At 52.9% G+C, this 12166-nt stretch overlaps 5 protein-coding genes; 2 read left to right on the plus strand and 3 right to left on the minus strand.

Annotated features, from left to right (window-relative positions):
- Positions 1 to 1324: 1324 nt before the first annotated feature.
- Positions 1325 to 2470, minus strand: RCC_07821 (probable C-5 sterol desaturase; the record flags this gene model as incomplete). Its single annotated transcript, XM_023773074.1, has 1 exon — positions 1325 to 2470. The coding sequence occupies one exon, from the start codon at positions 2468 to 2470 to the stop codon at positions 1325 to 1327; it is 1146 nt and encodes a 381-aa protein (XP_023628842.1).
- A 697-nt stretch (positions 2471 to 3167) lies between these two features.
- RCC_07822 (uncharacterized protein) lies at positions 3168 to 3794 on the plus strand (the record flags this gene model as incomplete). The annotated part of the gene is made up of 1 exon (XM_023773075.1): positions 3168 to 3794. The coding sequence occupies one exon, from the start codon at positions 3168 to 3170 to the stop codon at positions 3792 to 3794; it is 627 nt and encodes a 208-aa protein (XP_023628843.1).
- Positions 3795 to 4151: 357 nt separating this feature from the next.
- RCC_07823 (uncharacterized protein) lies at positions 4152 to 6352 on the minus strand (the record flags this gene model as incomplete). XM_023773076.1 has 4 exons in its annotated part: positions 4152 to 5719; positions 5779 to 5841; positions 5907 to 6122; positions 6199 to 6352. 4 exons carry the CDS (start codon positions 6350 to 6352, stop codon positions 4152 to 4154), a joined length of 2001 nt encoding a protein of 666 aa, XP_023628844.1.
- Positions 6353 to 6855: 503 nt separating this feature from the next.
- RCC_07824 (uncharacterized protein) lies at positions 6856 to 7312 on the plus strand (the record flags this gene model as incomplete). XM_023773077.1 has 2 exons in its annotated part: positions 6856 to 7015; positions 7089 to 7312. The coding sequence occupies 2 exons, from the start codon at positions 6856 to 6858 to the stop codon at positions 7310 to 7312; spliced, it is 384 nt and encodes a 127-aa protein (XP_023628845.1).
- A 459-nt stretch (positions 7313 to 7771) lies between these two features.
- RCC_07825 (uncharacterized protein) lies at positions 7772 to 11022 on the minus strand (the record flags this gene model as incomplete). XM_023773078.1 has 2 exons in its annotated part: positions 7772 to 10092; positions 10146 to 11022. 2 exons carry the CDS (start codon positions 11020 to 11022, stop codon positions 7772 to 7774), a joined length of 3198 nt encoding a protein of 1065 aa, XP_023628846.1.
- Positions 11023 to 12166: the final 1144 nt, after the last annotated feature.

Below are 12166 nucleotides of genomic sequence, written 5' to 3' on the forward strand. Positions count from 1 at the left end.
AGGGTGGTCAAGTGGTTGCCTTCGATGCAGGCCGTGTGATGGAATTGACTGAACTCGGATTGGTGTTTGCTGCTGCACGCGCTACTCAATCGTATCGCGCGTTTGTCCCAAATTCCCTTTGTAGAATATCGTCAAGCAAGTTGGAGGGAGTGTGAGTGTGACAGTCGATATCATGCACGAAGAAGGTGTAGAAGCTGTGGAGGAGAGCTCAATCTCGAAACCCAGAAACAGCGCGCGGCGCGAAGGTGACGGGACCTATCACTTCGAAGAGATCTTTTAGGGCTTGTGCCGAATCCCAGAGAAGTGATCYGCACTACCTTACCTACCTACTTTCTCACTGCACAGCTAGGTGAAATTGAATGTTGCTACCTTACCTTACGACAAAACAGTTTGGAAGGAAATTTCCAACGCAAGAATGCGGCTCTCTATAAGCCCGCTGCTTTTGTGCTTACCTGTAGCTACCTACCTGTTCGCGAGCCATGTTATCGAGTTACCGTCCCGCAATTTCCAGTTCCACCGGGCCGTGCCTCAAAGTGAACGTACCTTGGTACCCAGTGGCTACTATATCGTTTGCACCTCGTTTCCGAGTGACAAAACCGTACACACGATGGATCCGGTCAGTCATCGTGCACTGTACGTATACACATTGTCGAGAGTTTGGCAGRGCTAGATCATACCCAAGCATGGGAAATTGTAGTCTTGTTCAGGGTTAGGGTTGGGGTAGTGTAAAATAAGAGATCCATCGCGCATGTGATGGCATTGATCAAAGCTACCTATATGTAGGTATTGTGCAGGAGGTTTACTATGCTCAAAGACTCTTGCGAAGTTTTTTGATCGAAACACGCCTTGAGACCATATTCGACGTTCCTCAAATCACAGTGCGGCCACTCTTGGAATTCCTGAACAGCGCCAAAAATGCACATATGAACGCAACCGAAGCGCTTTTCGACGACCCAGAATCAAATGTTTTGTCACCGTTCGCAACGTCCAGGCGGTTTCAAAGTCCAGGCTGGTGCAAGCTCATAGGCTCCATGAGAAACATACATTCTGTCGAACACGCAACATCGAATCAAACAAGGAACAGAGGATGAAAAGCGGCGCATGAACATGGAAAGTAAGGCTGTGCCCTCTTGTCATTCTAACAATCTATCGTTAGAAGAGCGGGTTGTCTCCCGCTCGACACTTGCGATGCAAGCATGTGAATCAAACAGCAACGCCTTGCTGTGCCACTGCACCTTAACGCCGGGCTTTTTTAGCCACTCAGAAAATCCCAAATCGAGATGCGACCACGCTGTCGAATATCAAACATCTCTCATCCTTTCAATCATTGCACTTTTTTGCTCATGCCCTTGCTCATCCGAGCGACATTCTCAGCAGGCAGATAACTCCYCTCGTCGGAGCCTTCGACCTCGATAACCATCTTCTCCGTTTCCTTCTTCTGTCTTGCCCACTCGTCCTTGCTCATTTTCGTCTCGCGTGTGAAGAGCTCCTCATTGGGTTTCCTGTAGCTTCCTCCCAGACGATCCCAAAGCGTAGTGAACTGGCCGTAGTTGTAGTTGAAGTACAGGTGGTGCATTGTGTGGCATGCCGCTCCATTGATGATTGGGCTGTTGGCCACATATTCGCCGTCGTGGATCATGACCGTCCAAATTTGGATGAATGTGAACAAAGCGATGTAGGCAAACTTTTGCATTGGGAAGATGAACGGGAAAAGGTGGTATGGCACACTCTGCATGTAACCGTCGAAAGGATGGAAGGCGTGGCTTGCAAAGGGAGTTGGCATGATCCACTTGTGGTGCGGCTTGTGTAGACGTCTGTAGAGGATCGGGTGGTGCAGCGCGCGGTGGATCCAGTAAATGCAGAAGTCGGTAAATAGGAGGAAGAGTGGGAATTGAATCCAGTTGTATGAGGTTCCCATCCAGTTTAGCAGAGGGTGACTGAAGCCAGGATCCGAGACCTTGTCGTAGATGAAGGAGTAGCCGCGAACTTCTGCAACGAACCATGGAGCCGTGAGCAGAGCGATGACCGGAATTGCCGAGCAAGCCTGCTTGATCTCCATGCGCATTTGGTCCTTCAGGTACTTTGGGTGGTTGACCGTACTCTTGTCAAACACAAAGATGTAGCTCAAAGTCGCGCAGGAGAGGTAGATCGCGCCGCCGAAAATCCATGCTATGATGTAGAACGATACCAATTKGCGGTATACGTTGTCACGATCCCATCGACTCATGTATGCGTGTTCACTAGGTTGCAGGCTATAGTATTCGGTTGCAGGCTCGTATTGCCATGAGGATCGCGCAAAGGCGCCTTGTGTGGGATCGTGGAATGTGGCATTGTGGTCGACGAGATGTTTGAGACTCGCTGCTATTGTTGAAATGGGGTTGAAGGCGACCACCGAGGCGGATATGGGAAGGATGGTGGCATATATGCGGTCGAAGAGGAAGGTGTCGAAGCCCTCGAGTACGACGTCCATGGCGTCGGGCAAGTAAGTTTCAAACCCTTGTACAAGTCCAGGCGTGGTAGGAGTGCGAAATGTGAGCACTGGCAGTCCTGGAAAGTGATTGAAAGGAAGACTGTGACCAACTGCTAAGAAGGAGGGGGAGGAATTGGGATTAGAGAAGGTCAAGTCAAAGGCCCCATTGGCAAATGCAGTGAGGAAATTGAGAACAACATTGTGGTCTGATTTCTCAAAGCTGATCTCGGATCTCGAACTATTCAGGGTCCGACATGCTCCACTCCCTGCACCTTCCCCTTGGCCGGCTCGTCGCCACTTCCGAGTTGACATTCCGCCGAGTGGCATTCCCAACACGAGCTGCATAACTCCAATCGTATGATTACGGCGAGCTCCACGGAACGTCATTGCTTGTCACCATCTCGATGTTGTCTGTCTACATGTAAGTAATCTCCATCTTCGAGGTTCAAGGATGCAAATGTGGTTCGTCATTGGCAGGGTCTTGATCAGATAAGATGATGCATGTGAAAAGGCAATGCCGGTGAACTGCAGCTAGCCACGAGGTTTGCATAGTTCCATGATTAGAGTGTAGGTGGGCAGCGGTCTTCTGGTTGACAGCGTTCAAAGACGTCACCACAAACACCCGTTTCATCCCACTTCTCACACCGTATTGTAGTATCTATCGTACCTGCATACGGCTTGTCCTCACCTCACCACCATGTCTTATACAGGTCCCTCCAACACGACTTCAAATCACAATGCCCCAGCGGACTTCGCCGCTATCGAACATCGTCTCACATCAACATATGCATATCCCTTCACCCTTCCTCCGAAGCAGTCTCCCCACGACCGTTCTCTCAGCAATGCCATAGCCTCTCTGCACGTCCATCCAACCCTCGAGGCAATCTTGCACATGCTTAACAACGACCTTACCAGCGCGCATTTCCTGTGCAGGCATATGCAATCCCCACCAGCGTTTGAGTCAATGCTCATTCATGGCGTACTTCACCGCATCGAAGGGGACTACGATAATGCTAGCGCCTGGTATGGGAATGTAGAAGACAGTGACGTGTTTCGGTCCGTATGGCCAGATGGACTGGCGTCTGCGAGGGGATTTATTGAAAAGCTCAAGGAAAGAAGGAAGCAAAATAAAGGAACTGGAGACACTGCCAGTTTACAAGTCGAAAGCGAAAGAGAAATGAAGGCATTGATAGAGTTCTGCAAGAAGGAATTTGGAACAGAAATCTTGCAGGATGGCACAACAGCTTGGGTGGAACCGAGTGAGAAGATACGAGAAATTGCCAGCAAGCAACTGGTGGGCGGAGAAGGTTGGCGAAAGTTTTGAAGAGCCGGTCGTCAATAAGCTGTTAGACCTACCGTCTATGCTGCTGTTTGACTCGCTCTCTGTGGTTGTGAAAGTAAATCATGATCAGACAGACTGCGAACCTTGAATTCGTTGTAGCAAGGAAGCATGGGTCGCGTGGTCGCCTGCTCGCTGTCTGTATGCTTTTGTTTTCGCTCTGGCTCGCTCTGGACCATCGTTCCTTCGTGGCATCGTTATTCCACTGGGTGCATCGTAATATTCACATCCCCAAACGCCTCGCTGAAACAAACCCGTGAAAACTTTCCATGAAACTATGTTCCTGCTCTCCACCCGCCCCAGCGCCCGCCCTTCTTTCAGCGATTCTTGCTCGTGCCAAAACTATCTGGGCGGAGTGGAGGTGTTGAAGCCGTTGACCTTAAAGTCACGCCACGCTGTATCATACGGGGTGTGAGGCTGAGGCTGCGTTCGCATTGGTGGCAGCTGCAGTGGATTGTACGGCCCTTGTTGGCTTGGATCGATCGAAGGAGGCCTAAAGTCAAACGGAGAGGCTAGGTTGGTCTGCGCTGGGCCAGTCGTATGCGTGGTGACGGACGGACGGGGGAGGTGGGCCGACCAGTTTGAGCCTGGTTGTGGCGGAGGCTGTCCACCGTATCCTGGGCTTGCACTCGATGATTGTTGGATCGGAGATTCAGTCCGTCCGCCGTAGGCTTCATACGGATGGTGGGCGTGGTAGTAGCCTGCTGGTCTTGCTGCGTTACTCGACGGCCTAGAGCTGTCAGCAACGTGAGTTTGACCAGCCGGTAAGGATGTGAAGCGAGGATCAGAGAAGGAGGAGGGGGTGCTGTAAGAGTGTGCGGAAGTTCCATGATGCGTACTCGTGGTAAGTCTTTTGGCAGACCGTGGAGGCTCGTCCTCATCGTCGGAGAATGTCAGATCAATTACGGCGCTGGCTGGACGCTTACTGCCCGCCTGCGTTGACGCCAGCGAGGGCGCCCTCGACCCGTCTCTTGATGACAAGGGTGGTGTGTTCATGGGAAACGCTGGTGACGGCATTATCGGTGCCGTCCGAAGTGCCGCCACTGTACCGTTTGGTCTGACTTGCTCGTCGGTGATGTCAATCAGGTCGTCGTCGTCGAAGTCATCATCATACGGAGCACGGCCTGCCTTGGGTGCATTGCGCGGTGGAACATCTTCCCCTTCTTTGATGACCTTCCACTCGCCGTTAGGTTCGATGTCAACCTTCTCAATGGAGGCTGACGTCTTCTGCAGTATGTCTTCGAAGTACTTATCAATGCATAGAGAATCGTAATGAACGCTCTTGTTGCACACCGGACAGCTCCATTGTGGTGCTTGGTCCTGAAGTTGCAAGAACATCGATCCATCGAAGCATTGGTTGTGTTTGCAAACGATTGAACGCACTGGCAAAGTGATGCGCAGCGTGGATATTGGATCCTTGAGTGACATGCGCACTGAAGTCGCGGCAATGTCATCGTCGGAGTTGGTCTTGCTCATCTCATCGATCACCTGCTTTTTCGTGATCACGCCGCCAACCCTCCCACTCCTGAGCCGCTCTGCTAGGGTATCGGCGGTCACACGTTTCGCCAAGYACACGACAAAAGCAAACTTGTTCTTCGTCAACGCGTAGGTGACGGAAATCTGGTTCTGATATCCTTGGGTCTTGCGCACGTTGTCAGTGATGTCCGCCGGCTTCGTCGTGCCAGGTTTTCCCTTCAGGCCCTTGTAATTTGCCTTCACGTCATCACCGTTAATCTTGACTTCGAGCTGGTTCGGGAACGAAACGTCAATCTGGGTCATGGGCGTCGTGTTCATCCCACAGTAGAGCAGGAGTCGTGTGTTGGGATCTTCTCGGAGCTGCTTGACATGGTCGATATTCAGAGCGAGAACGGCGCGCACGGTGTGGCGGTTCTGCGGCATTTCTGGGCCAACTAGTTTCAGTATCGTAAGTGGGCTTCAATGGAGGACAGATAGAGAAATGTGTATTTACCAGCGAGCTCCTGCCGTGGCAAGACTGTGTCTTTGATCTCGTAGAAAGGACTAGACTTGAAAACTGTCGACGAACACATGGTCAGCGGCACTGGACGCGTGAGTGAAGGTGAMGGACACGACACTCACAATGTGCGCTGTTCACCTGCTGGGCCTGCGGTCGTGGATAACCTGGCGCCATTCCGTATCCGTGGTGAGTGCCGTTCATGCCGTTCATGCCGTTGCTATGCGATGCTCCAGAAGATGTGACTGGTTTGTTGGGTGGGGCCGCTCCGTGATTGGCGACGCGATAGGAAAGGTCTTGGAAGCCCTCGACGTTGTTCAGGCTCACCAAGTCGTCAAGAACTGGCGATGCAATATGTCAGCCTGCTTRTCTTCACCCGCCACTTCACTCGGAAGCCATCGCGTGCGATTCCCTCACTTTCAATGCATCTCTTCTGCAGGACAGCCTTAGTACCCGAGACTTGATAGTCGTATGCCTTGCAAATCTCCTTCAGATCATTGTTGATGAGAGTCTTGATCCGCGTTTCCAGCGAGCCTTTTTGCTGCTGAATGCTCTGGCCTGCAGATGCCATGCTGTTTGGCCAAGCGTTTATTCCGAGACGGACGGGTCCGTCAGCGCTTGAGGTGGTGGTGATGGGGATTGTTCGCAACACCAATTGAGGAAGATGTCTCGCGTTCGCGAAGGAGGGGGTGTTGCCCAAAGAGAAGGAGCGACAGAGGGCGAGGTCGTTCTCGCCAAAGTGTCATGGATTCATTCACTTCAGCCTTCCTGCTGATCGCGACGTGGCTAGGTATTCCCTCGGTTGTCACGAGAGGTGCGCTACTGACGAACGGCGACGGCGACGGTAGCGTCACAGAGTTCGTCGTCGTCGTCGTCGAAATGCTCGCTCTCTGTTCTACTGATTTGCGCAGAGAAACCGAAGAGACGAAGTCAGGTCCAGGCTCGGACGTCTCGGACCTATCGATTAGGTACGCTCGGACCAGCGTGCGCGTGATGAACATTTTGTTTTCTACGATTCGAGAACTTTGGAAATACTCGTCTTACATCGAATTACATCGTACCGCCTCGCACAAAATGGCCAGATCCGCACGATCCTCTGCTATCAAGAAAAACAAGGGTGTTTTGAAGAAGCGTGTCTTTGGGCCCGTGGAAAGTGAGCGCAACGATCGCTTATCCGCAAAGCTGCTTCAGCTCGCCAAAGCCCCGAAAGAAAAGATGGAGGTGGAGCAGGACAGTGAGTCGCCAATGCATACACTGCACATGCAGATAGAGAATCTCGAGGAACAAATCGCTGATAATGCCTCAAGGTGCCGAGAAAGAGGCCGCAAAGGAAAAGGCGGGCGCGAGCRCAACGGATGATATTGACATGGAAGCTGCGGACAAGCCTCGACGGAGCAAGCGTGAGGTTCAGCGTCGACAGATCGCATCGGCCGCTCGGTTCGAGCGGAAGAGCAATAAGAAGCCACGTAACCAGGTCTCTTTCCCTTCGAATTCGCGGAAGAACAAGAGTGGCAAGGGTGGAAAGAAGTGAAGAAATTGCTACGACGGAGACGAAATACCATTCGATGTACCGATTCCGGACATACAGCACGAAATTCCCGATGGTGCCTACATTGGAAGCGAATCGGCCTAGACCGGCGCAATCCTCCTACACGCCCGCAGAGAAGCAGCGACATGTACGACAAGGAGGACCTTTGGTCATTGAAGCGCCGCGTGGGAGTTGTTGCACTGGGCACGGGAAGACGTTTGAGGGAGAAATGCTCGGGTTTGATGAATGAGAACGCACTCTTGTGGGAGGCAAAAATGTCGTTGTATCATGATCCTTTCTAAGTAAAGACCGTGGCTTATTCTGTAAGCAGTCTCCCAACTCGCCCTATCCTCTATGTGTATCATAATTTGCTCCGTCAAAAATGTGCGTGACTAAGCGTGTTCGAATCGAAGGTGGCATGCGTGTCATTCATTAAAAGAAGTATGTCCTTTGCCAAGCCCTTCACTGGACCTGAGCGTTGGCTTTTCCTTGCATCTTGGCCATGGCAATTCGGTGGGCATCGTTCATGCCTCCCATCCTCATGTGAGCATCCATCTGCGCTTGTCTGGCTTGCGCATCCTGCTGCCGTTGCTTCGCTTCTACCTCGGACTGAACACGCATAGCACGCATCATGTCCATCTGGCTATTCGGTGTGTCAACAGGGTCTTGCTGCTTGATGTCCAAGCCGGCGCTAGAACGCCACGTTGACCAGTTCATGGCTTGTCTGGTTTGGTCGTGAGATGACATGTGTTGAGGCTGATGTGTGTTTCCCGTGGGTCCGGACATGCGAAGTGCTCTGCTGGAAGAACGTGGTTGATTCGATGTCAGGTCGACCATCGATTGTGATACCGGCTGGGATGCATGTCTGCTGAGAGAACGTGGTTGATACATTTGCGAGCCCTGCCGGCTTATGGATTGCATGGAGCGCGGCGACTGCATGGAGTGCGGCGATTGCATGGATAGCGGCGAATGCATGGAGTGTGGCGATTGCAGCAGGTCCAGCTGAAGTTGTTGTTGAACGAGTGCCTTGCGCTGTGCAAGTGTCATGTCTTCACCATCCTGCTCGTCTCCAATCGAAGTGTTTGTGGACGGTTTGGTGTGCTCCGAGAGAGAGGTTCGATCACCCTTGCTGCTTTCGGGAGCATCCCCAGCGTCCTCGCTGATGGGTGGCACCATGAACGAAGTGCTGGTGATCTTTCTGCCGATCATTTCTCGCCTCTCGTCGAGAAGGTTGGGCGTGTTGGACATTGCCGAGAGCGAGCGTTTAGGGATCGGCCCAGCCTGCTCTTGAGTCAAAACCGAGGCATTCATACCATTCGCCGGGATTGGTGACAATGGATTGCTACTTCTTTGCTGGCCAAGCGGAATAGACCAGCTGCTATCGTCCTCCACTTGCACTTGTGTGAGTGCAGGGTTTGGAGGCGACGATGTCAGATTCTTGCTTCTTCGATACGGGTTCGTGCTGGGGGACTGAGGAGGCTCCTCGACAGGAGCAGGAGCTGGCTGAGGCGCGATCGGCGGCGGCGGTGGTGGCAGTGGGGCAGCGTTGTTCTGCTTTGCTCTAGCCGCGTCCGCAGCATTGCAAGTCTCGATCCGGACAGCATCGAGGGTGTGGTCCTCGACTTTCTCAATCGGCTCAGGCTCTGCTCTGCCAACTTCCTTAGCCCACTCATTGGTCCTGTGGCTGAGGGCAGCCCTTGAGAGTCGCAATGGCAGCTTGTCAGTGAGAGATGCCTTCACCACGGAGCCTAGTGAAGGGGAAGTGAGGTGGGAATAGCTCGCGCGAGCTCCAAGGGAGGGACTCCTCGGCATCGATTTGCGATGCTTGCTCAATGTAATCAATGCTTCTTCGTCCTCTTCGATGAACTGCTCATATGGTAGCATGGGAGAACCACCATGTTGCGACAGAAATGCGGATACAGGTCGCGATAAGGTCATAGACAAAGTGTCTAGGTCTGGGGGCTCCGCGTTGGTCGCTGCGATAGATGATGCGAGGTCCCAGTCAAATGGTTCGTCGGGCTCTTCATTCGTCTCGGGTATTTCAATAGCCGCAAGAGATACGCTCGAAACGTGTTTGGCTGCGGCCGTGTCTCCTTCTTTGCCATCCTGCTCGTCGTGAGGCAAGGCCGGCGATGAATGCAGAGCAATTGACTTTATGGATGCTTGACTTTCACGAGCTGGCGACTTCGGGGTGCCGAGACTCGCGGAAGGAGGACTTCGTAGCTGTGCGGAGGATGGCGAAGTCTGGCCTTTTAGATGTCCAGCTTCGAGAGGAGTAATGCTCGGTACGGTGGATGATCGTTTGTTCTCCGTGATGGCGAGGCCGTTCGCGGGTGAGATGTGATCTAGGCCGCCTGACATCTCCTCATCTCTTGTCGCGGGCCGAAGATGAACCAGAGGAAACGATACTCGCCTGTCCTCATTCGTGTTGGTGATATCGAGTTCAGTGGTTGCAGCACCATAGGCGTTGACAGAGGTTGTGGACTCCACAGTCGTCTGCGGCATCTTCTTATCGTCATAAGCGCCTTCCCACTGCGCGATATCATGTTTATTGCGCTCTTCAATCCCTCGACCGAGCTCTGCTTCCTCGACTTCTCGGGCCCTCTCGTAAGCGAGACGGTCTGCGTCTCGTTTGGACTTGGTCTCCTTCACAATACTCCAGATCTTGATCTGTGACATGGTCCCAAAGAACGCGATGATAACGATTCCCGCGATTTCAGCACGCATGTTCTTGGTCATGGGGTACGTTTCAGTGAAGAGAGGAAAGATGTCCTCATTCAGATCTGTCAATCGTCAGTTTCGGATTCGTTGCAACATCATGTTTCCCTCTACTMACTCCAGATGTACACCCAAAACTCCTTGAGCCMGGCCCTTGCGAAGCAGTCAATGCCAAGCATAAATGAAGTAGCTCCAGCGAAGGATGTGCATATGATGATACCATATATGCGAGTGTACCGGGAAAGGTAAAGGCAGAAGCAGGCCGCACAAAAACAAGATAGAAGGACACTCCGTCCAACCTGATTCTTGATTATGCCGCCAGGAACGAGCACGAGAAGCCACATGGCGAAACAGAAGCCGCCGAGAATACACCCAAAGCCCTCTGACACTTCCTGGGAGATCAAAGCAAGGCCACCGAGCAGGCAGCCCCCCAAGACACCTGCGACCAGGAATGCACCTTGCGCAGCATCTGACACCGGTGGGTTCATCAGGTAAATAATGAGTACCTCGCATCCTAAGGCTACCAACAGGGCCGTGCTGAGGAATGTCTGAGTTGCGCGGTGTTTGATCCCAACGAAGCCAAGGCCAATGCCAGCAAATATGAGTAAAACACCGCCGACACCCAGCGCGGGTGTGATTTCCGGTTCTATAGGCAAGTCGTTGTCGTTGGTAGTGCCGTTCGTGGCCGTCGGGATGGGGCTCTCCGTCATGGTGGGAGTTGAGGATGCCCCACCCGGCGTGGTTATGGGCGATGTCACGTCGCCGGGATTGGATTCAGTGAATGTTGGCACATCCTCGCTGCTTGAGGTTACAGAAGCCGATTCGGTTACGGTGGACGATCGATCATCCGCGGCGGTCGTTGTCAAAGGCGCGTCCGATGTGGCAGTAGCCACGTCGTTGCCTTCCTGGCGTATTYGTAGACCATGGCGGGCATTGAATGTTTCTGCGAATGAAAGTGTGAAGAGCAGTGGAAGGAGGGCGTGTTGAACACGCATGGTGGGCGTCGACCCTTCCGGCCTGAGAATGAATGCGGGAATGTGGCCTGGTCGCGTTATACAAAGCTCTCAGCGCATGTCGATCTGGCTTTTCCAATGTGTAAATGAGCGTCGGGGGAACTAGTCCAGTAATGCCACGATAGGGCGTGCTTGTAAGAGTACAAATCGATTGAAGGGCCCAAAAGAATGAAAGAAGGTAGCAGTGAAGAGCGACAGAAACCGAGCCGAGAGAAGTGAGAAGGTGAAAGCGCGCAGCAGCGGAATGGCTCGTAGACTTTCCCCATGACTGGGTTTCCTAGTCGAACTCTAGATGAAGGAGCGTTTTTTTGATGCTTCTAGGGATGCTCCACTTCCAGGTTCACGAGAACTGGTGCGGGCGTTTTAAACGCACGCGAAGACATCGCCCGCGAACCGTACCGGAGTGGATAGCCACTCGCACATGTCGCAAGCATTGGAGATCGGCAAATCCCACACCAAACCAAGTTGCAGGACACAGTCGGCGTCGCCATGTTCTCGTCTTGCTCAATRGAGATCGGAATCAACATCGATTCGCGGACAACTGACTTTGCATTCGAGTTTGCCTCCGCCATGTCACTTCAGATGATTCCTTCGCGCGCAGCAGTCCTAGCACCCCTGTTTGACGGTCAATGTCACGACCATCGAGTCGGAAACATGGCTCGCTCTTCCTGAGATCTGCCTCATCCGCTCGGGGGGATGTCATCTGCAGCCGGTCGGTAGAGCCCTGCGTAGAGCGGCATGATGGCTGCATTGCATTGCAGTCGCCAAGGTGAAGGCGGAAGCCGGGACGTGCGTCGTGGACTCGTGGATGGCATCAGAGTGCAGACCGTGTCCCGATTCAGACGATTGGAAATGAGATGCGGGCTCCCGAGATGAGGTTGAACGAAAGCGGCGGCTCTAGCCGGGCGGCACGGGTGTTGATCTCCTGACCTTGGTCCAGGGGCTGCCTCCGAAGCACAAGACTAGGTAAGGTACGAGTACCGCTATAGGCACGTTCTACGAATAATCGCCGCAAACGCCTCTTCTGTGGTTTGAAATCCTCCGCTGCCTTCTCAAAAGAGAGAGAGGAGCGTGGGAGATGCTTAAAGCTACCTGATTATCGGCCAGACCTAGACGCTCTTTGACC

This window comes from Ramularia collo-cygni, assembly GCF_900074925.1.
Source record: "Ramularia collo-cygni strain URUG2 genome assembly, contig: RCC_scaffold12, whole genome shotgun sequence".
In the NCBI taxonomy this organism is placed as follows: Eukaryota; Fungi; Ascomycota; class Dothideomycetes; order Mycosphaerellales; family Mycosphaerellaceae; genus Ramularia; species Ramularia collo-cygni.